General features: G+C 44.3%; 1 protein-coding gene across 1 annotated transcript in view; it reads right to left on the bottom strand.

Moving 5' to 3' along the window:
* The window catches only part of LOC131290086 (acetylcholine receptor subunit alpha-like 2), a 41,926-nt gene that overhangs the window by 6,214 nt on the left and 10,666 nt on the right, over positions 1-25,046 (bottom strand). Inside the window, exons 4-5 of the mRNA XM_058319471.1 lie at positions 21,362-21,542; positions 243-402 (exon numbers count right to left, since the gene is read on the bottom strand). Coding sequence (XP_058175454.1) covers positions 243-402; positions 21,362-21,542 — 341 coding nt within the window. The remainder of the gene's footprint in view (positions 1-242; positions 403-21,361; positions 21,543-25,046) is intronic.

Genomic DNA, 25,046 nt, shown 5'->3' with positions numbered 1-25,046 from the left:
GAAAGGAAGCCCGGGCATATCCCAACAAAGGCGAAAAGGCTAATGGACAGCGGGGCAGGGGTTAAGAACAGACTGGCAGGTGCCAATGGACGTGGAACGAAGCCAAGAATGAACTGGCCACGGTCCGCTGGGAAGTACACTCATCCACGACTAACGCTCGCCCGGGTGTGTCCGCTAGCAGGTTGTTTCCTCGACGCCGTTTTCCTTCCTTTTGCCTTAAGGTCTGGCTCCATTCCACTCACCTGGATACGGTTCCGCGCAGCAGGGATAGTACTTCTCGTGGCGCTCTGCCGGCACCCCGAGGATGTCCCACTCCACGCTGGGATAGTACTCGCGCAAATCGATTCCAATCTTCACCATGTTGTCGGTGTTGTTCAGTTGATTTTTGTGCTTCAGGTCAATCTGGGGGCGGGCAGGTAAGAAAAAACAAGCAAAAAACCCGGGATAAAAGGGGAGCCGAATGATCACACGACTGATTTATGTTTGCAATTGCAAGTATGTCGCAAACCACCATCGTTCGCTCGTACGGTGGGAGGTGCTGAAAAATGCAATGACAGTTTCGATTCTTTTCCAATCACCTGAACGTCCGGCCAGAACAACCGGACGGTGCGAATCTGTCGAGGGTAGCTTATAATTTGCGGTAATGTACGATGGTCAAGCAACAAAAAAGCCACGTTAGCTGCAATAGTTCTTTGGTCAACACTTTTGAACTCGCTGGAAAAAGTTGAATATCTACGTCAGTGTTGACTCATTTGTTTACGACTCTATCATGAAAGCATTACGGTCAATTTCATCTATGATACATGAATACCCCATGTGTAAAAATAAACTATCAACTGGAACTTTTATATTTATATCGGATAATAACAATTCCAGCATCCAGATTATGAATGAATTGATTTTTTATCTACGAGGCTTTACATTTACCCATAAAGCAAATCATACAATCTGAAATGATATTTTACACTTTTGATGTTAAAGTACATTTCAAAATCATTAACTTGTTTGCTAAATTTATCTTCTGATGGTGTGGGATCGAAATCTCGAGTCCGGTATCTTCAGTATTATGAACGGCTGACCACCCTCATACGAGGGTACCGTAACTAACCGTCTTTCGTTTATAGTAATTCTCTTCGGAGGGAAGCCTAGTCTGAATTGGGGATGTTGGGCAAATTAAAAAAGAAATGTAAACGCTATTTGACAAGATAGAATTTTCTAACAAGCTTTGTTGTATAGTAGCTCTTTTAAACTCCTATTACAATGTGAAACAATGCAACATTTCACGTAGCCGAAATAATTTGAGTTTACAAACGCTTAACTAAATCGGATTCAAGGGCTATTACCATCAATCTTAACCAATTTTTTTTATTTCTAGCTTTACAGTGCGTGCCGTATTGTAGACCAATATATTTTCCTAATCCAATGTCTATTGTAAGTGATTTACAAATATTTGTCAACTTCAAAACTATGCTGTGGTTATAGAAAGGATGATAACATATTTACACAGAATATAATATTTTTTACACCGTGTAAAAAAGTGTGCCCGCATTCTATTCAAAACAAAAAACAGTAAAAATTAGTTTTTTAATCGTTTGCTATTTTCTGTAATCTTACCCGCTTATTGAATGCATTGAAATTCTTCTTTTTACAACAATGATTTTCGTACCAATTTCAAACCTAAACAAAATACTACCACAAATTTAAACGCTTCCAATACATTTTTAAATTTCTTGAGATACAAATATTGTCAACAATTAAATTAACTCTAATCTTTTTATGGCGTCTAAGAAACATATACCTCATATAAAGTGAACTTGAACGGTATAAACAGGTTCGAAGGTATCAAAGTTCGAAGAATTTCGAAGACGAGTAACGTGAGTTGATTGACGCATCATAAGATTGATTTATGATGAAACCAATCCAGCAAGTTGTCAATTAGAAAGAAATATATAGTGTCATTTTTCAGCAATCGATTTGGAAATTGAAAAATATCCCAAAACAGCATAAAACTCATGAAGTATTTATTATTCACTTCTCGTTGCATCAGCTAGCACGATGTAATTCCAATGACGTTGACAGAACTGCTCACGACGATGATGTGCAACGAAGACAAATAGCTGATGGATGGAAAGTAAATAAGCTGCCTCAAACACGGCGGTGCAGTTTACTGCAGTCGCCGCTGATTGGCCATCAGTTCCCCTGCCCCCCTCCCCACATCGGCGAAAGCTTCCCACGGGTCTCCTTCGCTGGCACTATTGACGTGCCACCGGATAACGGCAGAAGATAAACATTCGATGGCAAACGATTGCACTCAATCAGCTGCCGATGCTGCGGAACGTTAGCGCAGGTTAGTGAGCGGTATTAACCTTCATCCACCTCTCCGCCCGGGCACCGGCGCGTGGGATCAATAATGCCGACGTGGCGTGGATTCCGGACGAGTGAAATGGAGTGAAAGCAATCACTACAACCCGCCGATCCCGAAAGGTGATTGATCGATGAAAAACTAACCGTGGGAAGTGGGACGGTGGCCTCCTTGTACCAAGAGCTTTTGGTCGGAGATTTTGCTACTTTCGTGCCCCCTGCCCTCGGTAACATTTGGTCCGGAGGTGATTGTGTTTTCGAATTTCTTCCAGTCAAGTCGTCCACTTGGCTCCTTCGACGGGGACGACCAGTTTTCCTGGGGCCGCACGAAACCCGAAACGTTGTGTTCTTTAGAAAGGATCATCCAAAGGGATATCTTGAGCTGCAATTTATTTTACCCTCTTCCCGTCCAGCCTTCCTCGGCCGGCGCCTTTCGGAGCCTTCTCGGAGGCCATTTGCCACCTTCAGATCGTGTACAGTTAGCTTCGAATTTATATTCAATTTACCGAGTGTCGTAAATTTTTATGTTCCATTTCATCTTCACTTTTATTTGTTTTACATGGTCCAATCTGTGAAGCTTGGCGCAGGCGACTCGGAATATTTTTCTCTCACTCTCTTTCGCCCTCGTCGCTTTTCATCCCAGTCCTTCCGGACCGAATGTGGGCCGAAAAGTGGGCAAAGGCTGGGTTCAATCTCTTCCTCCGGGAGTGAACCCGGGAGGGTAAGTTGTCTCTAGCAGTCCCCTGGTTGCGTAGTGACCGACGGGAGGGGCACAAAAGAGCAAAAGGAAGTCCTGGGGCCACATTGGAAGACAGTAACCCACGAATAAACGCAACATAAAGAAAGTGAAACGACGAACCGGGACGAAGGGATGGGATCAGTGGGCCGTATCTTTCACCATAAGTTCCCCGTCCCAGAATGGCGTCCGTCGTTCCTTAACTGACTGCCAAACGGAGACTCTTGGCTGTTTCTAGGAGCCGGGTGTCGGCAAGCAGGACACTTTTGCTGGAAACAAGGCTAGCGGGCTCGAGTAAAGGAAAAGGAGAAAACAAATGGAATAAAAAAGCAGTTAAAAAAAAACCCCACCCTGAAGGATTTCTGTCCATTTTAAAGTGAAATAAAATGATGCATGAAGGAGAAGCTCTCGAAATCGGTGAAGAAGCTTTCGAAAGGTCTCCCTTTTTTAACCTCGCTCCCTCCCGGGTCCTTTAAACACATTATACCCACTCGGACCATTCGGCTCCGGACAAAGGGTCCACTCCAATTCACACTAAACAGTTTTACACTGTTGCAGTGTTTCAGCTCCTGGCAACTCCTTAACGGCCAGCCGGGATAGTGTGTTATCCTTTCGGTTGGCTTCTTTTCTTTTTACCCTGTAACAGGGCATCATTTTTCTTCCCGCCTTCCATTATTCTCGGACAACCTCCCCGAGGGGTTGAGCAAAAAATAAAGGATCAAAGGGGATAACTTGAAATCTTTAGAAAATAGGTTAAAAATGGAGCAGATTTTCGCCGAAGTCGAAACGAAAAACGACTTACACGCATGTTCCCTAAGGGATTGCCCTAAAATTATGCGTTTCGAGACCTCTTCCGGCTATGGTTCGTTACGATTTAGGGACAGTATCGGTGCGTTTGCACATGTATCCGTGTTTGTGTACGTGTGGGGCTGTCCAGTGTGAGGAGTTGGCTGACTTTTTTGGTATTTTTTTGCTTATCTCGCCAAGCAGCACGACAAGGGTCATCTTTACCGTGCGGGTTGTCTATGTTGTCGCACCCTAGCGTGATGTTTGTGTTTGCAAAGAAAAATCTATCGCCTTTTTTTTGCCACCCGTCCCGGGCGTTTCACAGCGTTGCCGTTATCATTTTCCAATCCGGAAGCATGTTTTCGGCGCACTTTTTCCCGTCACTTGATGGATGGCCGAGAGATATTTTATCGTTTTTAAGCCGTCCAGATTAGGGGGCTTTCGATGTCGCAAATCTCCTCCACTGCTCGTCCCATCAACTCTAGCCCCGCTGTCTTGTCCGGTACTATATTTTTTTCTTCCCGGTTTTTACTGTTGTTGTTTAGCCAGAGGCCATGCGTGCGATGTGGGTGGATTGTGTTAAAAAAATAAACTTTTCCAATTTCAATTTTCTAGACCAGGCTATGGTTATGTCAATACCATTTGTGTTACCTTTTTGGTAATTTTTATCTATCTCCAGCTGCCAGAACGATTGATAGGAATGATGTTGACATGATTTTTCCCAGCACGCCTACCACTCGTTCTGGCTGGTTCGAAGCAAAGAAAGAGTTACTCGTATTCATTTTTCCATTTTTGAATAATATTTTGCTGCGTTGTAGTAAGGAAATCCATACCGATTTCCCAAGCATGAGCATGTTTTTAGTTTCGTTTACTTAGGATAGAGATTCTCAACCAGAGTACTGGGAGATAGTCAATCTTTGTCATTAAAATTTACTAATTAATTCTTTCTCACTTGAATTTACTTGTCATACATGCGAGCTAAAGTTAATCGAGTAAAAGAATTTTACTGGAAAAAAGCGCAAAACTTTGCACTTGTTGAAACAGTTCAATAGTTTCCGAACATGAATGTAAATACAATATTATTGAATATAAATTAGATTTATATGGTTAAATGAGATTAGCCTACAATAAACAGATGGAGCTTAATGAGTGAAGTTCGTTTTTTCTAAAAATATTATGTAGTTTCTATCAGAACGTCATCGAAACTCAAATATGAAAGAATTCCTTTAATTTGATTCAAAAAACTTTTTTAATGATCTAACCAATGGATTATTGCATGGTTATGACATTGAAAATTTAAGTGATGGGTATTCCAGAATAAATTAATATGAAATTGTCGAATGTTGCATATTTAAGAACTTGCATTGTGAAAAAGTGATTTTTTTTGTTGTTGTTTGTGGTTGCGAATCTCTGATTTAGAATTGCGAGTGGCTCGATCGATTGAGAGCATCCACACGTATCGGATAATCCCCTTCGAATCCGGTTCCGTTTTGGTGTTTTATTCGAGATCCGGTGCGCGTGCTGACAAATGATTTCGGCCGAAATATCGGTATCGGTTTCGCCGGTGCTTCCGCATGAATGGCACAAAAGAATGGCCTCCAAGCCTCCTTCTTCTCTATGCTTTCCACTTCCTCCGCTCTAGAATGGTGGATCTAGAGCTATCGGGCACACAGGCTCGGTGCTTGCCAGCGTTTAAGATGCTCTCACCTTTCAGGCACGGCAGGATGTGTTTGCGCCGAGGGCTCATAAATGTATACTATGCTTCCGAAAACCGTATGCTTCACATCCCGCCGCCGTCTCCACACCGCCAGCGCAGCAACAGCGCCCCCGTCTAACTGACCTTTGGCATTCCGCACGTCCTGCCAAACTCTGGACTTTTCGCACCGAATGGGAACCAATTTCCATGCATACAAATATGAAATTATGAAAATCGTCTCCCCTACCGTCTCCGTGGGTTGTCGATGTCGGCGTTGGAAGAAGGCGGTCGGCGGGGTGGCGTGTACCGCTTCCTTCGTGCTGCCGGTGGAATGTGGGCATCCGAAATGAGGTCGAATTCCGCAGCAGCAGAAACGAGCGCGGCATTACAGAAGTTTTGGCAGAGGGTGCGCCCTTGACGCGGGTTCGGGGTCCGGAAATCATAAAGTTTCATGAATATGAAACGGCGCCTTTATCTTAGCCGGGCGCTGCCGATTCCAAGAGCACCCTGCCAACGTCTCTTTTTTTCTCCCGCCCTGTCGAGCTGTTCGACAATAGAACAAATCTCTCTCCTGGCGAAAGTGAACGCAACCGATACGGCGGGACCGTTGAAGTTATGTTGTTTCCCGAGCGTCACCCGTGCGCCTCCGATAACGGCTGCATGTGTCGACAGCACCGAGCGGTGGCACGAAAGTTCTCGCGAAGGGCCGTGGAAGGGGCAGCGGCGTGCGACGAAACGTACACATGGCGATAACATTCCGCCAGCGACGCCGAAATGCCACAGCAAGCGCCGTGCTGCGTTTGGCCTCGTCGGCGCTTCGATTCGCTCGCATTCTACAAATCATGACAAATCGAGGGTGTTCGACCGTGCTCCCAGGAGAATGCCGCCTGCTCGAGCCGGCGGTACTCAGTTGGCAAATTGGATTTGAAATGATTTCCAATAATCCATGCGACCGGCGTCACTTCCACGCAGGCGACCATGCAGGGCACGCCCGGCCGGTGGGAGGTATCTTGTGTGGATTCTTCCTGAATTATTAACACGCGAACACCCGGCTGCTAGCTAGGAGGTATCCTTCCGTTCTCGTAGGCCGGCCGTAACGGTCGGAGCGTTCTATTGGACGAGGTAGCGAGAGTTTTTCTCACGGATATAGGAATCAGAATCTATAATGGTACGGATTCGGTTGGATACACGTAAGCGTGGCAAAAGGAAGGAGAGTTCAATATTGGAGTCAATTCAGAAATTTATCTAAATATCGAATAGATAACCAAGCACAGGTTTTAGAAACAATGTTGATAAAAGTTTATTGTTTAGTCGCTAACTAAGTCTCATTTTTAATGCTTTGAGGAATTTATATTTCATATATTTGAATGATATTGTAAAATAACACATTACCATTACAAACTAAAGTTTTAATTTGAGATCTTTTACAATTATAGTCAGGGGCGGATCATAGGGTACTCAAACTAAGTAGCTGCTTAGGGCCTCGAGCTGTCGAGGTACTTGTCGATTGTGTTTCTCAAAGAATGATGAAACTAAACTATCTGAATTTAGTTTTGATGAACGAAAGATCGATTCTCTGTTTGAGGATAATGAACATACATGGATTAGCAGAATCCCAGCAGCATGGGTCCGAATCCCAACCGAGACCGGGCCCTATCCTGTACGAGAGGACTGACTGTATACGTACAACAGGGAAACAAGTCTCGTAAGCCCTTAACGGGGCAGGCATGACCAAGAGGTCGTTACGCCAAGAAGAGGATTAGCAGAATTAGTATCTTGCTGATTTCAAAACATAGTTTTCCAACGTTTCACAATAAATATTTCTTGCAGTTTTAAAACGACTGGAAAGTTATTTAATTGAAAAGTGAAAAATGAGTTACTCACAAATTTTCTTCACAGAAAATTATCTTACGGATTGTCTTGAAAAGTTATTGATGATTGAAGTTTTGTAAATATCCAAATGAAAAATGTATAGCCTGCTACAGTAGTGTATGGCCCCTAAAAGGCCTAATTCACCGCTGGTTATAGGAGACAAACTTCAAAATCTATTTTTTTATCTTTTGTTGTATTGATTTTCATGTTTGTTATATTGATTTGATTTATATTGAAGTTGTGTTTCCCTTTGTGTGGATTGATAAAAAAAGTTGAAAACACGAATAAACATGACGGAAAATACTGTCCGTTCATGAGTTCTTTTCTAGACTAGTTTCAATTCCCTATTTCCGACCATCTTTAACCAGCACGAGTAGTGAATTGATTATGTTGTAAAGTTAAAAATAAAGAATTGCATGTTTACCATATTTCAGAAAATTATACCCTCAAATATTATTCTGTAATTTGTTCATGATAAACTCTTCTATCACGTTTGAAGTTAATCAAATCATTGTCAAATACGAATAAATAAGTACGCTGCCCGGTGTTAACTAGGAGCAATGGTTTGAAAACCAATACAGAAAACTACCGAAATATGTTTATCACGAAACAATCATGGATATAAACTGGCCATTCAGGACAATCCTTTTAATTTCATTTTACAGCATCCAACGAAATGGGCAGATGGACAGATCGATGGATGGATGGCTGTCGCTTGTCACTTTATTTCCGCCCGTTCTACTGCCGCGCTATCTGATTGCACCATAAATTGTGCACACATTCGAACGGGCGGCTTAACGAGTGCAATAGCTACTTATCTTCGACCGGCTTCCGAAAACACCACACAACAACCACCTCATCCTTGTTCCCCCCCACCGAGTGGTTAGCAAAAGTAGTAAAATATTCTATAATAAAACTGCCAGAATGTAGCGGAAGTTCTTCCGGCCGGGCAAGCGGGAGCACGATGAATTCAATAATAATAATAGTAAAGCAGGGAGAACAACTGGGAAGGGAAACGGAAATGCTACGCCCCGAATCGTACGGTTGCAAACAATCTTGTCCACATCACGATAACCTCGAATTGTGTTCCGTTCGTCGGCGGCCATGTCATTGGCACCGATTCGGACGGGTTCGCGTTTTGGTTTCGCTGCGGCCTTCCTCCCGTCCCTGACGGAAAAAAACAGAAAAAGAGCGATAAAACTTGCACAGATGGCGACCAGGAAGGCTCGTAAAAAAAACTTATACCCTTTCGAGCCACAAAACACGAGCACGAAAGTCAACCCCACCGGACCGCTGGTGCCGTCGGTGACGTTGCAGACGGCTAGATAGTTTTCCTTCGACGATGGGTGGCCGATAAAAGGGCACGAAATGGTTTGCGAAGGCATGCATCTTCACTGTCGAGTTGGGGGCCCGGTATGTGAGGGTCGGCCGAGGGACGCCGAAAACTAAACAAGGTAAATAAAACATGATTGCATTCGTCCGGGAGTGCGTTCTCGGTGGCTATCGACCCTGAAAGGGGAGGCTGTGCGCGACCGGCGACTAATTTATTACGTTCAATTTGCCTTCAGCCATTTTGGGTTTGGGTGCAATTCGGAACCGGGGAACCGATTCGGATTCGCGAGTGCCGTACCGGTTTTGGTGGTGCTGTATGTCAGTTTTAACTATCAGTTCGTTCCGACGGAGGTTCGGAGGGCAGCTGTTCTCGTGCTACGGGATGGTTGAAGCGAGAGAAGGCTGTTTTACGAGATGCCATTTAGCTGATCGTTTTATCGCAAACTGTTCGAGACAACTGAACAAGACGTAGTGGAATGATGATATGGGATAGAAACCGTTCGAGAGCGGGAAAGAAATTCGCGAGAATGTGTTGAAAGTTGAGAGTATAATAAAATAATGTAGTACATACAGTATGTCCCATAAAAAAATGTGAAAATCGATATCTTAGATTAAAATATTTTTTTCATAGAAAATGATAAAAAAATGATATAATTTTAATTAGGAAATCGTTTTTAAAGTCTTTAGTGATTTCCTTCTCAATGTATGAGTCAGTTTTCGAGATCCGTGGCAATATAAGCTGTCAGGCATCCACCAATGGGGCTAGAACGTCAACAGACCTGAACATACGCTCATATTGTTTAATCCAAAGGATTCAAGTCCTGGTTGGTGAGAGGTCAAGTGAAATTTCCCAAAATTCTACGTTTTTCTTCAGGCACGCTTGAGTCGTTGTTGAGGTGTGTCACGGTGCTTCGTCTTATAGCAAAATGACGTATTTGTGTGGTCCAAAGTTTGCTTTCATCCCTGGCAGAACGTGATCTTCAAAATGTTCTTGTTAACCCCGGTATTAAATTTTAATCCATCTTTGATAAATGTTGGAGATATTTTCAAGCTATTAGGAGCAACTGTCCCAAAATCGATTACTCCGGTCTAATGTTTGGTCGTGAACTTGATTTTCAGGTTCTCTGAAATATTCTCAATCTTCTTCGGCGATCCAGCCTTAGTTGTATGATTCGGCCTGTTACAAGATGACACTTTACTCTGACTCTGGATGAACATTTCAAGTCATGCTTGATTAACCGATGCAAGGTAGATTTTGAAATATCGGCGTCCTGAGATAATTTTTGGATCGATCTGATACAATTTGTGCCTCACTCAACCTCTCATTGATCTGAAGACCTTTTGCGTGTGAGTGGACCGTGGATGGCCACTTCCTGGCTTTTGGGGACATGGACCATCAAGGCATGATCATTGGATACGGTAAAAATAATGTTCAAAGCTACTCAAAAAAAAAAGCAGTAAAAACTTTCGCATTTTTTTATGGGTCACACTGTATTTACGAACGCCAAATTAAAGTAGAAATTCAAAGAAGAAAACAATTGAGAAAAATAATTCACATCGGCTGAATTGAGTATATGAAAATGATTTCGTTGTGAGCTGATAATCGTGAGATGAAAACTTTCGTTTCCCCGAACGCCAGCTGCGTTCACAGTCTACGAAGAAGAGCTAATCTCCTTGCCCTCGTTTCGGCAAGAAGCGGTTCAAGTTTATGTTTTCGCCCACGCAAACACGATTCTGTCGTCTGTCGGAAATTAGCGTAACGATAAGGCTGGCGAGACCCAGACGGCCAGTCGGTCGCTGGCGAACAGCAAAACTCAGTCAGCCGCACCAGTTGCTTCTCGGAAGTGGTCTCGAAACGAAGCATTCTTATCATGTTGGACAAAAAGTGCCTTGCGCTGAGTGGCGTCGGTTTGGGTCTCCTAGTGTTGGGGCTGTTTGGCGGGCGCTGCGAGGGCATCGTTGGAGGCATCCGCTCGGCCGTTCCGCCTATCGACGATCCGGTGGTGTTCGTCCGTGCCGGTGGTCGCGCGGCCCGCGTCGAAGGTAAGCGCAGCCGGTCCACGGGCCTGTACTCGTTCCGAGGGATCTACTACGCCGAGTCGCCGACCGGAGCGAACCGGTTCGCGCGGCCCCAGTACCGGAACCTGCAGGGTGACATCAACGCGACACAGAATGGGCCACCATGCCCGCAGCCGGAGCCGAACAACCCGTACCGGGTGGTGGGCAACGAGGACTGCCTGCTGCTGAACATCTTCACGCCGAAGATGCCGGACGAGACGACGGGCCTGCCGGTGGTGGTGTTCATACACGGCGGCGGCTACCGGTACGGGTCGGCCGCGCAGTACGGCGCGGAACCACTCACCTCGAACGGAGTCATCTTCGTGCCGATCCAGTACCGGCTCGGTTCGTTCGGGATGGTGGGCGACGGCTCGCGAGATCTCGCGGGCAATATGGCGCTGCTGGACATGGCGACGGCCATCCGCTGGGTGAAGGATTACATCGCGTGGTTCGGCGGCGATCCGGGCCAGATCAAGCTGGTTGGCCACGGCTCGGGAGCGTCGGCGGCGATGGTGCTCGCTTCCGCCACGATGGCACGCAGCTCTATCACCGGAGTGGTGGCCATGTCCGGGTCGTCCCTGCAACCGAACGCGTACGAGCGGGACGCGGTCGCCACCTACCGGGAGACGAGCATGCAGCACCGGTGCGCGGCCGGCAGCGAGACGGAGGTAATCAAGTGCCTGCGGGGCAAGACAACCGAGGAGATCGTGCTGATGGACGGCGAGCTGCAGACGGAGCGATTCAGTGGTGAGAAGATCGTGAACGGCATGAGCCCGCAGGCCGGCGTGAACCCGGTGGTGGAGGAGAAGGACGACGGGCGGGGGCTGCCGGGTGCGCTGACGGACAAACCGGAAACGATGCTGGAGATGGGTGACTTCCCGCAGATTCCGCTGCTGATCGGTGTCACCAAGGACGAGACGGCCAACGCCTTTGACGGTAGGATAGTGATCTAGTGATGAGAAAAGCGGCTCAAAAACCAGAGCCTTCAAACAACTTCGGAGTCGTCTTTTAACCAACGGCACCAAACTAACGGCTCCGGAGTCGAATTTGAGCAAACGGATCCGTTGCCAGTCCAGAATTAACCCGGAGCCGGTTTCGAACTAACAGCTCCGGGGCCGGTTCCGTACTAATGAAGCAATTTATGAATCAATCGTAGACGGTAACTAAACTTGTTTTGAATCGAAACTTCAATTTTTTATCATTTTTAGTCTTAAAACAATGTCTACGTTTTTTTACAAAATCAAAATTTAGTTTGGAGCCGGCTCCGGAGCTGCAAGTTTTGCGCCGTTGGTTGGTCGACTCAGGAACCGCTAGTTAAGAAACAGCTCCGAGCTAATGCTCCTGTGCCGTTAGTGCGCTCCGGAACGCACATCACTAGCGTTGTGCCTTATGAATCTTTTGACGAGATTCATTCGTATGAATTCATGAATCTTTTGGGATTCGAGTCTTCAAACGTAAATGAATCTTTAGAAACCTGAATGATTTTTTATGTTATCCATTGGCGTGGATCATGCGCCAAAAAAAGGGGTCTCTTTAGCCATGTTTTGCTCATCGGTTTTCATCAGTTGAAGAATCATTGAGATTCATGAATCTTCCATTAAAAGAATTATGAATCTTTGAAACGCAAACAGTCACTCAGATTCACGAACCTGAGTCTGAATCACATAACTCCATAACACATCACTAGTTGGTTGATGCCAACAGTTTTGAACTTATTTGTTCCCCTCTCATTTCACAGTGAAGGAAATCCAAAACACCTTTAATGGAGCTACCGGGTTTCTGCAGAAGATGAGCTCGACGATTGGTCTGGAGAGTTTCTTGAACGTGGAGAAGCAGGTCCAAGGTCTGCAAGCCGTGAGCGGGCTGATCCCGCTCGACAAGTACCTGCAGATCCCGAGCAACTGGGACGTGACGAAGATCGTCGGCAAGCTGGTCGAGGCGACGACCGATGCCATCTTCAACCTGCCCGCCGTCGTTACCGCCCAGGCCTGGAGCAAGGGCTCGAAGGCGTTCATGTACAGCTTCGAGCACCGCTCGGACAATACCAAGGGTAGCGACTTCCTGGCAGGCCTACCGATCGTGGCCAAGAGTGGCTCTGGGGACGCACCGGCCGGAGCGGTGGCTCACGGTGACGAGCTGGGCATCCTGTTCGACACGCACGACCTCTTCGGCAACCCGGTGTCATCGGCTGCGGTAAGCTCCCCGAAGGATATGAACGCACGCAAGTCGTTGTCATCGTTTATCGCTAAGTTCGCCTACCTCAACATGACAAACATGCACCAGGACAACGTGTTCAAGAGCTTCTCCAGTAAGGGCACACCATTTGTCCAGATCGGGGAAAAGATTTCGATCGAGAATGACTTCCGGTAAGGCAGTTGGGCACGGGACAAGTCGAGACCTGCTTTTGACCAACCAACCATCCTCTCTCCTCGTAGGTTTTGCCAGCTCTCGCTCTGGGGCGCTCAGCTGGAAGCGCTGAAGTCGATTTCGTGCTCGTTCCTGGGCGAGGGACTCGGCACGATCAACAAAGCGGTCGGTGGCGTGGTACCCGTCGACAAAGTGTCCGGATTCCTGTTCGGTCGCAAGTGAGACAAGGATCCAGCCTAGACGCGAAAAGCGGCACGTTCCTGGCGCACGGTTTATGATGTCTTATTTCCTTTAAGAACAACACGGCTCCTCCTGCTGGTATTTTTTTGCCGACGGTCGAGTTCCCACCCGGGTTCTTCTGTGCCCTCGCCCCTTCATATCTCCCAGCACAAGTTAGTCTAATAAAGTGTACTTGTGTGGTACATAAAACTGCAGTTGCGCGCGAATGTGCTAATAAAATTTAACAATAATTTATTAAGGCTGATAAATGAAGCGATTGTGGTAAACTCGACTCGTCTTCGGAAGCCTTCAACGTGGCCGGTCAGAGGGGAAGCAAACGGTACGCCGGCGGCACCGAGGTGGATTTTAGTGTTGTTTTATGTTTTTCCACCCTACCTCGCTCTCCCTCAACCCGGCCCCGGGGAGGGGAGGAAAGTAAGAGAAAGTTTTGTGTTAGTTTTATGCCGCGACCGCATACGGTCGGGAAGGTTGAAGGACTGCGACGTTCATTTGATTAAGAGTGCTCCAGGAGGCGGCCGAAATTAGCTCCAGCTAAGGGAAAGGGGGAATATCTCCGGGCCCATCTTGTGGATATTAAAACATTCCCAAACCGGAGGAGTGGATTGTGTTGGGAATAGTTGACTGGCGGGAGTTTTTGCACGGAATGTGCTTTTATCAAGGTTCCATGGCGCGATGGAAAGTAGAGGAAAAGCCCCCTCTGTGCCGCGCCATATGAACCGGTTTGCATCACTTTTATTGCATTAATATTAGAAGACTCTCCGTTGCAGCGGGGGTCAAATTCAATTGAAGTGGGTATTTGAATACATTCTTCCTGATTCTTCTTTTGGCATCCGGAAATCCCTTGATAGCGCCCCAATAATGCTGCCTTGTTTTGTTCAATGAATGTTCAATATAGTAAATGTGTTACAATTTGCATATTGCATGCGCTCGGGGAAGGTTGCCCTTCCGAGGGGATGCTTGTCCAGTATTACGATTGTATTAGCCCTCCGTGACTTCAGGAGCAATGCTGTGCATGCTGCAGAAAGTAACAGAGAGGATGGCAGACAAAGACGTCAACAGTTCAGAGGATAGCCCTCGCCCGGACCAAGAACCTTTTACCAAAGGACCGACCTGGCCTGTACTTCTTCCGAAGAGTGCCCTTCTCGTAGGGTGCTCGCCTTTCAAGGGTAGCTTCGCTCCAGCGGTGAATTGAATTACACGAAGAGATGCAATTTAATGATAACACGAAAGCATAAATAATGCTCCCGATGCTGCAGGCCCTTCTTGTTCGTTTGCATGGTATTTGGAAGTTTGGAAGATGGCGCAGAAATGAAGCGAACCGGGAAAATAGCAAGCGGCAAACTAAAGTTTTCCTCCTCGGGCATCGTAGCATTCTTTAGCGGTGGTTGGTGGAAAAGATGCAAAACCCCGAACGAAGTATTCCGGCCACCAAAAGGCATCTCCGTGGAGCAGCAGTACCATCGTGCCGTCTAGAGGATTGTTCGGGGAGCTGCTTCTGTTTCGTTAGTAGATCCGAGCACTTTTCTCCAACGCACAACATAGCGAAGCCAGAGCTTGTGGGCTGTGCTGTTTGCAGTGAAGCGTTTGCTCAGCTCCAAAACTCCTGCAAAAGTTTGGGGGACCTGCGCTGGAGGTACCGATTCGTTGGTTTACTTCGCCTAACTTTCCACCGGAGGAAAAATTTGTGCGAGTTGAAAGCATATCTTGTCGCCGGGGAGGGTAATGGGCTGGTAGTGCCTTGCGTTAAAGGATGGGGCAAGTGACGTTTTTCGTCGTGTACGTCCGTTCCGGAACTGGCAGTAAATCCCGCCAGATCCAAGTCTCGCCTCCAAGACCTTTGGACAGCACTTAAACAACGTCCTGTGGAACCTACCACAGTCAATGGAGAGCCCATGAGAAGACGTTAAAATGAAATTATATATGTTTGTCTAAGAGATAAGGCGCGATAACTTTAAGCAGTGTAGGTTTCATGTTCGTGACGGTTCGCGAGTTTAAAAAAAAAGTCCAAGGGACGCGTTCGTGAACTTTTTATTCTACGCTCTCGTAAAGGCCAAAGGACGTCCGGATTCTAACAATTGTGGGACCTCGAGAACCATCCCTTCTTTACAAGCATGTCCGCTTGGTGCAAATTACACACCATCATCGACTTGTGGCAGCTCGAGGACCCCTTGAAGCTGGACGCTGAAGAAAGGAAAGAAGGAGGTTGCGTCGGCAGGCGGACGTTACATAAACGGTGGGTTCGCTTTTTTAAACAACCGGAACAAAAGCGAACCAACAGCGGCGGAAACTAATGCGCCAGCCGAAACTTATTAAATTATGACAATGGCGCTTTTCCGATAAGCGAAAGTTGGGCGGCGGAGGCCGGACTGGATGGCACCGGGCAAGATAAAAGCACTCCGGGGCTGTGGGATTGTTCCGCCGTTCCGGTTGGTGCTAATTTGAAACATAGGGCAGGGAGCCATATCGGTGAGGTCAATTTTTTGTTTTGCTCGTATCGTTGTTCCTCTACCATTCACCCTCCAACCTTGGCTCCATCCACGGTTTGTTGATGTTTTTTTTGTCTCTTTTCGTTCTCATTTTGCGTTTCTGCGTGATAGGCAATAATACAAATTTACTGAACCGATGTGCCGGACCGGGCGGTAGTTTACGACTGAAACGGTCCCTTAATGGAGTCGCCCTACAAGATAAACAAATAATTAACTCATGAGTGGTGCGCTTAGGAGTGGGAAATGGCTCAGATCTCGGATGGTTTGATCTTAATTTTCGCAATGGCTTTTGGCTCGCATTTTCTCGGTGCATGCCCATGCGCTCGTATTCTCCAATGGAGAAGAGTGTCTCATGTACCTACGCCACAGTCAAGATCGGCCCGAAGATATCGAATTGTTTATAGCTCTTTTCTCCAATTGCTGGAGTATATTCCATGTGGAACTTATTTCATTTGAATAGCTTACTTGCGGCTTGTAAAGAAATTTATATAAATAATTTTTTTTTAATTTCTAGAACTCTAGTAACTTGATTTATATCTTGATAGTCATATGTACTTCCTAATAGTTCTGTAAATAAAGAAAAAGCCCTTTTAATTTAGGTTACTTCTCTACAAATAAGCACTGTTGAAGTTGCTCTATTCTAGTTTATTCGGTATGATACCTTTGATCAAGTGTTTGAAGTGAATATTTGTTTGATTTTATTTTTAAGTTTTAAGTAAGAATTTTTGATTACACCAGCTTTGTGTCTCAATTATCCAAATTAAAATTACTCTCGCTAATATATTTTACAACTGTGCAACTACTGATGGATATCCGTCTTAAAATATGATTTGTGAAAGTATCCTCCAACAGATGGGCAAATTTCTTTGTTTCATCCAAGCCAGCCAATTCAGATAATTGAGTTCCCTGGATTGAGCACTGCCTTGAAAGTGAGAACGGAGCATTTCACTGCTTTTACGACCGGCAACTTAGTTTTACGATCGGTGGTAAAAGATTGAAAACAACTAGGCTAAGACATAAGTCACTCAGTGCGACATAAAGATGCGAGTGAAATTGATTTCGCCCTTAATATGGTAAGTTTAAGTGAAAATTCGTTACCCAGCAAAAGTGCACCTTAGCCGAGGGGATCAGGCTGAGTGTTTCAACGCAACCGAAAGCGAGGAGTAGTATAGTCCTGAAACAAAAAAAAAAAACTTTTCCCGCCATCATGCAAACGCAGGGAAATGTCTCGATAAAAATCACATTAACACGGGCGAAAGCGTTTTACAAGCTCGTTTTGCAACTTTTGAGCCTCGAACTGCAGCATGCGAACTAAAACGTGAATTGATTTACATTTCGTCGGGAATTATGCTTTATATCTTCCCCTGTTCCATCCTTCCGGACGAGGATTGATTCAAATCTTCCAAAAAAGAAGAGCCCATCCATTAGGAAAAACTCCCGCGATGGCATCCCGGCTATGCAAATGGTTCGGTTTTGGAACGTTCATTCGTGGAAAATCGTCAACCACCGCCCGCAGGCGATCAAGGCGAAACTCTCGTGCTGGGCGCGTGTGTTGGTGCGCGAGAAATTCTGTGGAATTTTCGAAGATTGTACACTTTTTGTTTCCATTGCAGTCGTGGATACATTTTCACTCCGTTCGGCTGCTTTTTATTGCCATCCCGGTGCTCGCGTAGGCCGGGAGGAGAATATAATGGAAATGCTATAAAGCAGCATCTCAAAACAGGGCGCTTTACAAAGGAGGTGGTAAAGGGGCGGGGAGGGAAGAGGGAAACACTAGTGAGAACGCCCTTCTTGAACGCAGTGGAGTGCAAAAAAGCAGAATAAAATCGCTCCGATTGAAACAACGGAAGGTAAAAGGAAAAATAAAGTGCTGTGCACCGAGTGGAGCGTCGAGAACTTTTCCCATCAATAGACCCAAGGCGCGGCCCGTCACTGTTGGCGTCGTCAGGCCGTCCGGATGGTGAGTTTTTATCGTATAACATCGTTTTATGATTTCTTGCTTCGTATTTCTTTTTTTATTATGAGCATCTATTTGCCCGCCACAACAACAACGGCTTGCGCGGAAACCGGGCGCAAACGGAAGGCACGATAAACGGAAGAAGTATAAAAATCATATTTTCGTCAATTTGTCTCATTCGCCACCGTGTAACCGTCGCCGGTGGCCAAGGTCCTTGCTGCGTCATTATCATTTCGGTAATGTTTTTTGTTCATCTTCCATTTTTCACCGCGCACTTATCCGGTGGAAAGTTGATGATCCTTTTTTCGTGTGACGAAGTGACTTATCGATCTACTCGAGAAGTATTCGATACAGTAGAGATACTGCTAATCACTATCATAGAATAGCCAAGTCGTATTTCTGGACCTTCCATGTACCTTTACGATGATGTTGAATACATAAAATAATCAATCAATCATGCGGTACGACAATTGTTTAACTTTGTTCCCCGTAAAGTTATGTGAGAAAGATGTTACAGACGCAGTTATTCATTTCCTTTTTTCTTAATAATTGGTCATGGAATCCAAATGCGGTTAAACACTTTGATCAAGTTCCTGTCAAACAATTTGTTTGAAGGTTTTATTGACGAGCGAGTGAAAATCACGCGTGCTTTGACACTGACGACAAACGCAGCCAATTCCAAAATCAAGAGGGTTTGCACGAAAAAGTGTATGGTTTTGGAATTGAAAGGAGTTCACAATACCACGACAACGGATGGAACGAGGCTGGGGTGGGAAAAGTGGAACAGCGATGGTGATACAATGGGAAATGGTAAATATTTTCCCATCCGGTGCCACGAATCGAGCCGCCACTTGTCGTTCGTCGTCATTTATTTGTCAATAAAAAAAAACTACGAATGTAAAGAACTGTCAACCCAGACCAGGCAAATCCAAACAATTCAGCCAACCCAGCATTTTCCCAGACACTGAAACGCTGCTCCGCACGGTGGTTAATGTTGACGTTATTAACAGAGTCGTTTGCGCTGTGTCGTACAAATCGATCGCTCGTTCAACGCAATCATTTCGCCAATCAATTCAACCATTCATCGGCCACCCTGTCCATACTGCTATACAACACCCCTCCCGCTCGCCCTCACCCACTCCAACTCCTAAGCTTTTCAAGTGGCGAAGAAAATTAACTACCAACAAACAGCAACCCGAGACTGCGCCCCGAGATCAACTTTTCCGTTCCACTTCGCTACAGCGCGATGATTGTTTGACAAAATAAGAAGTTTATTTTTGCTTTTACCGCCGTTATTAATTTTCCACTTGCGTGTCTCGAGTGTTGCCTTCGCTTGCGTCTCCGCGCGGCTGGTGAGGAGCGCAAATTTCCAACCGAAAAGAAAAACACAAACTCGCAACGGTTGAGTGACCCCGAAGGGAGAGAAGAAAAACGGGAAACATGCCAATTCCCCGGCCCCCCTCCCGTCCACCCGACGACGGGTACGAAGAAGTGGTAAGAAATTCATGCCTACGAAGGGTTTAACGTGGTTTCCTACGGGTTTTTTTTTTTTTTTGTTGTGTTTGTGAACGGGGAGCGGCTTGCTTATGGGGTTGGTGTTAACTTTCATCCATCCATCAAGCTCCAGCTAGGAGAAACAACAATTTTGCCTGACAAAACTCATTGGCTCGTTGACAGCGACCCAGTTCATCATCGTCATTTTCCGGATGTTGTTTTGGTTCGTGTTTTTTCTCCTCGTTTTTCGTAGCTTAACTTATCTTTCTATCACGTTTATTCTGCCAACATTACCCTACCACCCCAGGCACCTGCGTCTCACCGCCGGCGGGTTATTTTCATCGTCGCGTAGCAAAAGTTAAGCAGAGAAAAACCGGGCAAATGGGCAGCTGGGTGGAATGAATGGTGCGTCCGTGGATTAATGATGCAAGTTTTGTCACCTTTTTTCATCTAGTTGCCTCTTGTCTTGTTTCTCCCCAGGATGGATCCATGGGAGTCTAGCTTGTCCAATTGTAATTTCAATCGGAAGTTTAGCTTTTGTGAACAGTTTGTAAAGTTTCGTGAACATAAATTGGGTTTGTTGACTTTGACATTTTTTTTAAATATCACTCACTAAGCGGTTTAAACAGGCGTGTGATAGTAACAACAACAAATTCTTATGTTTTATTTGTTGTGGAGAATTCATGATCGAGAGCTTTTCTTTGCATGGCGGAATGTGAATGGTGTATTGGAAGATTCAAAGTTAATATTAAATGTTAAATATCTTGTTCAATGAAAAGGTTCAATTTATATTACTCAAGATGCGTCAAAAAATAAATCGAAATTAAAAGTGTTGATGCTGCTAGGATCTAAACGCGTGGAATGGGGGGTAAGTTACTTCGAAAGGTCCAAGCTGTTCCCAATAGGGATAGCTAGTTGTATTTGTAGGGACGCGCAGATGAAAACTACATAATTAATGTTCAGTTTAAGCTTTTGCCTGGATAACGTTAATGAAATACGCAAGCAAGGGCATCAGGAGTCGAGCATAAATCATGTCACCTTCTTTCTTCTTGCTTGGTGCTTAAGTTGTTCTTCTGACTTTCTTCTCATTTCGATGAAAGAAATAGGGAAAAAGAAAGTTAAAGAAATTTATGTTGATGGAAAAGGTAAAGAGAGGAGGTTCAAGAGAATGAGAAGCAAATAATTTACGGTCCTTGAAAATGAAGAGGTTTTGTTTGACTTTTCTTACGGTAGAGCTGTAGTAGTGGCAGGCAGAAAATTCATCCCCCAGCCATGAACCTTCAAGAGACAGGAGAATATTGTGGCTTCACGCTCTCGACTTGCCTGCTACTAACCAAGGTTGACAAGGCTAGTTGCTTGGGGTTAAATTAAGATTCCTCTCGTAGTTTAGGACGGTGGCGGATATCCGTTTACGAATGCTGATTGCTATTGTGCGTAACGTTAAAAAAAATAATGTTTGAACAAGTATTGTATCTAACTACAGTTGTCAAAAAATTTCAAAACTTTTGATGAGATTTTGTATTTTACACCTTCCGGAAATCGTGAAGATGGGTTTGATTATCTTGTTTCAATTAATTACAAACAAAACAAAATTCACAAGCATTATGATTTGCCCCTCGTAAAACATTAAGTTTCACTTTAGTATTTGGCAAAGTTAATAGTAAATATTTCGAACACCTTTCAAAATGATGCCGAGAAAATTTTAACTAACTTCTGACGTAGTAATTTGGCCCTGAAAAAAAGTAGCACACGGCAGTTTAAACAGTAGGTTCATGTATAAAATTACTATGCTTCTGAAAATACAGTTTTTCGGTAAATACACCGTTTTCGGGCCCAGGTAAGCATCGTTCATCGTGTATAAGTGTGGCTGTCTTTTAAAAAATACGATAGATGAAATTTTCAGACGCCAAATCCGAATAACCGGGATTTTGCTCCATAAAATACGGAGTGCGTTTTTTCGTTCTGTTTTGACTCACCTGATTGCCGTCGTACGTCCACGAGCCAAATTTCATGAAGCACGTCTGTTGATCGAATGGAAAATACCGAACATCGATTTCACATGAGGACTTGAAAATTGCAGGCGGTGTCCAGATGACTTTTCCAGTATAATGGAGAATGGCTTTCGTGAGCGTTGTTACCACATACTCTCCATCGGCGCTGAAAGTAAAAAGGAAGCAAGAAAAACAAAACTAGAAATAAGCTCACAAACCATGCACAGTTAAAAGAAAAAAAAAACCACCTCCCAACTGTCAAGTGGGGCACATAGGTTCACCGCGCTGCTTGACAGAAACAGGAAAAAGGCGTGGGTAAATATCCTCCAGATTCATAGCTACCGTCAACGAGCTACGCACCGTAGTAAAAAAAATAAATAAACGCAACATGCAGCCCAATGAATCGAATGCGGAACAATGATAAGTAGGGAAAAACATGGCGCCTATGTAGCAAAACATGGCTGAGAATGTCCCGACAATCAATAATCCATTTGCCGAAATAAATATCTCCACGCTGGCATGTGCATTCGGCCCGTGGAGCAAGCCGACACGTACGCACACACCGTTCCGGACAAAAACTGTCGTAACGAGGTCGTCGGCCGTAGATAAATCGCTCCATGTGTTCTGGGATGCAGATGCTCTAGGGGGAAGATTATCGGTCGGAAGTGAAATCAGGCGATACCATTCCGATGAAAATCTGGATCTGAAAATGCTTGACAGCGGGGATTCACGGATAATCGGAAGTGTCTGTTTTTTTTTGCTGTTCCTTTGTATAAAAGTACACAATTCAACTGAAATAGGACGTAAAAACGATATGAATCCATGGTAGCCGAGGCATTTCTAGGAATCTAGTTACTTTACTGTTTTGCAGATATGTATAGTTGCATAATACTTAGAATTAAACTTGGTAATATTTTATCAGTGATGTTGTACAAATGCTGGTTGCAATAGTTTTATAAATTTTGTTAAAAGCTTAATAATTAACAATATTCATTTTGCTGTAAAATTTGTTCTTTCTTTTCTTATGTCCAGTCAAAGACCATGCGCCTCCATCGTACCAATGAGTTACAAAAGACTAGGCGTCTCCATTCCAGTTTATCATTCACAGCAACTGAAATCGGAAATCGTGGAATATACTACACTAATGATATTATCGAAAGCGTAATAAAAATGTTTATCAATAAATTGAATTCTATTGAATCTATTCACGATCGGTTAGTGGTTAAAAATTGTGGTGGACATGGTATAGTATGTTTCAAATGGCATTCAATCGAACTGTGTGACGCAGGTTAGCTAAAATATCCAATTGGAAATATTTCTCCTCGGCAAAATGGCATTATGCATCCGTTGGTATCCGTTTCACTGGAAGCACATTCGTGGACTTGCGTAAAAATGCGAGTGCATGGGTAAATATTCATCGAGCCATTACGTGTTTGTTAGTGTGTGCGATAATCTAAAACAAAACAAGCATAGTTCGATGCTGAAATAAGGTGAAAAGGATTGGGCGAGGAGGGTTGAAGGAAGAAGGGGATCCCGCACATCGAGTTAGCTAATTCGGAAGTAAATATGCTCAGTCATGAGCGTATACGTGCACTTCGCTACGCAGCGACGGCTTAGGATGGCTGATAATCAGCATCGTAGGATTTTCGTTGAGCGTTGGGAAAGTTATGGTAACCAGGTTAAGTATCTGCAAATGTTTGCCTACAAAAAAATGCTCAGGAGCTGTTTCGATATCCGGTGACCGTTGCTGTTACTTCATCATTGACATTCAACATAAATATAGTTACAACTTTGTACATAATTTAAAAAAATATGATTATTTGTGCATGATACGCGATGAATTCAGTTCGCATGCTGATTAAATTAGATTTTTAGCCCTTTAAACTGAAACAGTTTCGATATTGTCCGAATGGCAGAAATCATGTGTCAATTGCACGTCGTTGTTATCGATCCATAGGATTTCTGTACCTAATCGTTGGATAATCATTATTGCCAAAAGGCACCGTTTAATGTTCGCTATTCGGAGGAGCGTAGCTAAGCATCAATTGGATGTGATTAGTTTGCGGATTTTTAAATGTGATTAATGAGCCGTAGGAATGGCGCTGGCTGGCCTCCACCATATGTTGCCTCGCTGCGTGGTGCTGCGTAAGTATTTGGTAGCGGTAATTAGCATTTCTCACGTAAATTAGTTTGGTGATAAAATATACAAATTTATAATTTATGTCAACTCATTATGATGCTTTCCGATTGATTTTTGAATAGTGCAAAAATTCAACAAATGGAAAATGATTCCTATTGATACGCTGCTCACATACGTAGCCCAGAGAAAACGGATTCACGCAACGAATGCTTTGAAATCGAACAGAGAAATCAAACAAATTACAAAATCCTTTCACTGCCCGTACCCGAAGCTATTTGATCAGAAAAAGTTGGTACATTTTAATGTGGCTTCCGCAAACTGCCAGTTTTGTACCATTAGTTTCGGCTCAGCAGTAAGGAGAGCCATAGTTCAGTGCGTCGGTAGTGCAAACTTTCGTGTTTGTGTTTGTTCGTCCTGTTTGCAGAAAACTGACGCGTTTGATCCTTACACCGGAAAACAGTGGCCCATATGGTGTTCTCATTCATGTCATTCGCAACCGGGCACGGTGGGGCAGGGAGAGATGCGCTCCACGAGGCCACAGTATGGCTTTACTGTACGGAAGCGTACATCGAAGCATAATCGATAGCTATAAATTATATGCTTTTTCCGTGTGGTCTGGTTTGTGAATAGGGATGCGTAACCGCTAGCCCTACCGAACGTTCGCATGGATGGACGCTTGAAGGCAAACAGCCGGATACTTTGGAGATTTTGCATGCCAGTAAAGCATGTTTTCTTTTGCCAGTTTGTAAACTCTTTTTCCAAGTCGAACCAGTGAAACCAGTGTGGCGATTTGTTTGATGTGATTTTCCACTTTTGGTAGTGGTATATGGTCGTTGTTGAAAAAGTCATGCATTGTAAGCAAATGCTGTTTGATAATTATTTCTCGTATTGGCAGCAACTGGGGCGGGATGAACGATTGCTCATTTATGTGATTGAAAGTACTCGTATAAAGACTTCCATGAATGAGATTATCTTTAAAACAAATGGTCAGTAATCCTATTAGATTCGGAAAAGTCATGTATGTTTATTATACAAAACTTCGTGTATGTTAAGTATTATGTACAAATAACTACGGGAAAAATATTACAGGGTCATTATTATTATAATATAAGCATTTAAGCTGAAAAATTATTTTTGAATGAACATAGTCCTATATATTTTTATAAAACATCTTTTGAAATCTAAGAATTTCACTTACTTCTTGTATAACTAATAGGTTATCAATCATAAAAAGTGTAGCATTTTACTTCACAAAAGATTATTTCCGTTTCCTCATCCCCGAAGAAAGTTGAAAAACCAACGTATGAGAAAACACCTGCACCATTTCACACGCAGATACGCAACTGAATGTCGTCATCAGATACCATTTTTTCAGAATGCCCGACAATAGCATCACCAGTGATGAACCAAGTTATTCAAAAATATTGAAGATCTAAAACCACTAAACTATCCGAAGCAAACGTATAACAAGACTGACGAGGGGTTTTTGGAATTTAATCTATAAAACTTTGGAAAGGTATTTTCAATAGA

Source organism: Anopheles ziemanni, chromosome 3, assembly GCF_943734765.1.
Source record: "Anopheles ziemanni chromosome 3, idAnoZiCoDA_A2_x.2, whole genome shotgun sequence".
Taxonomy (NCBI): domain Eukaryota; kingdom Metazoa; phylum Arthropoda; class Insecta; order Diptera; family Culicidae; genus Anopheles; species Anopheles ziemanni.
This window is presented reverse-complemented; position numbering and strand designations above follow the sequence as displayed.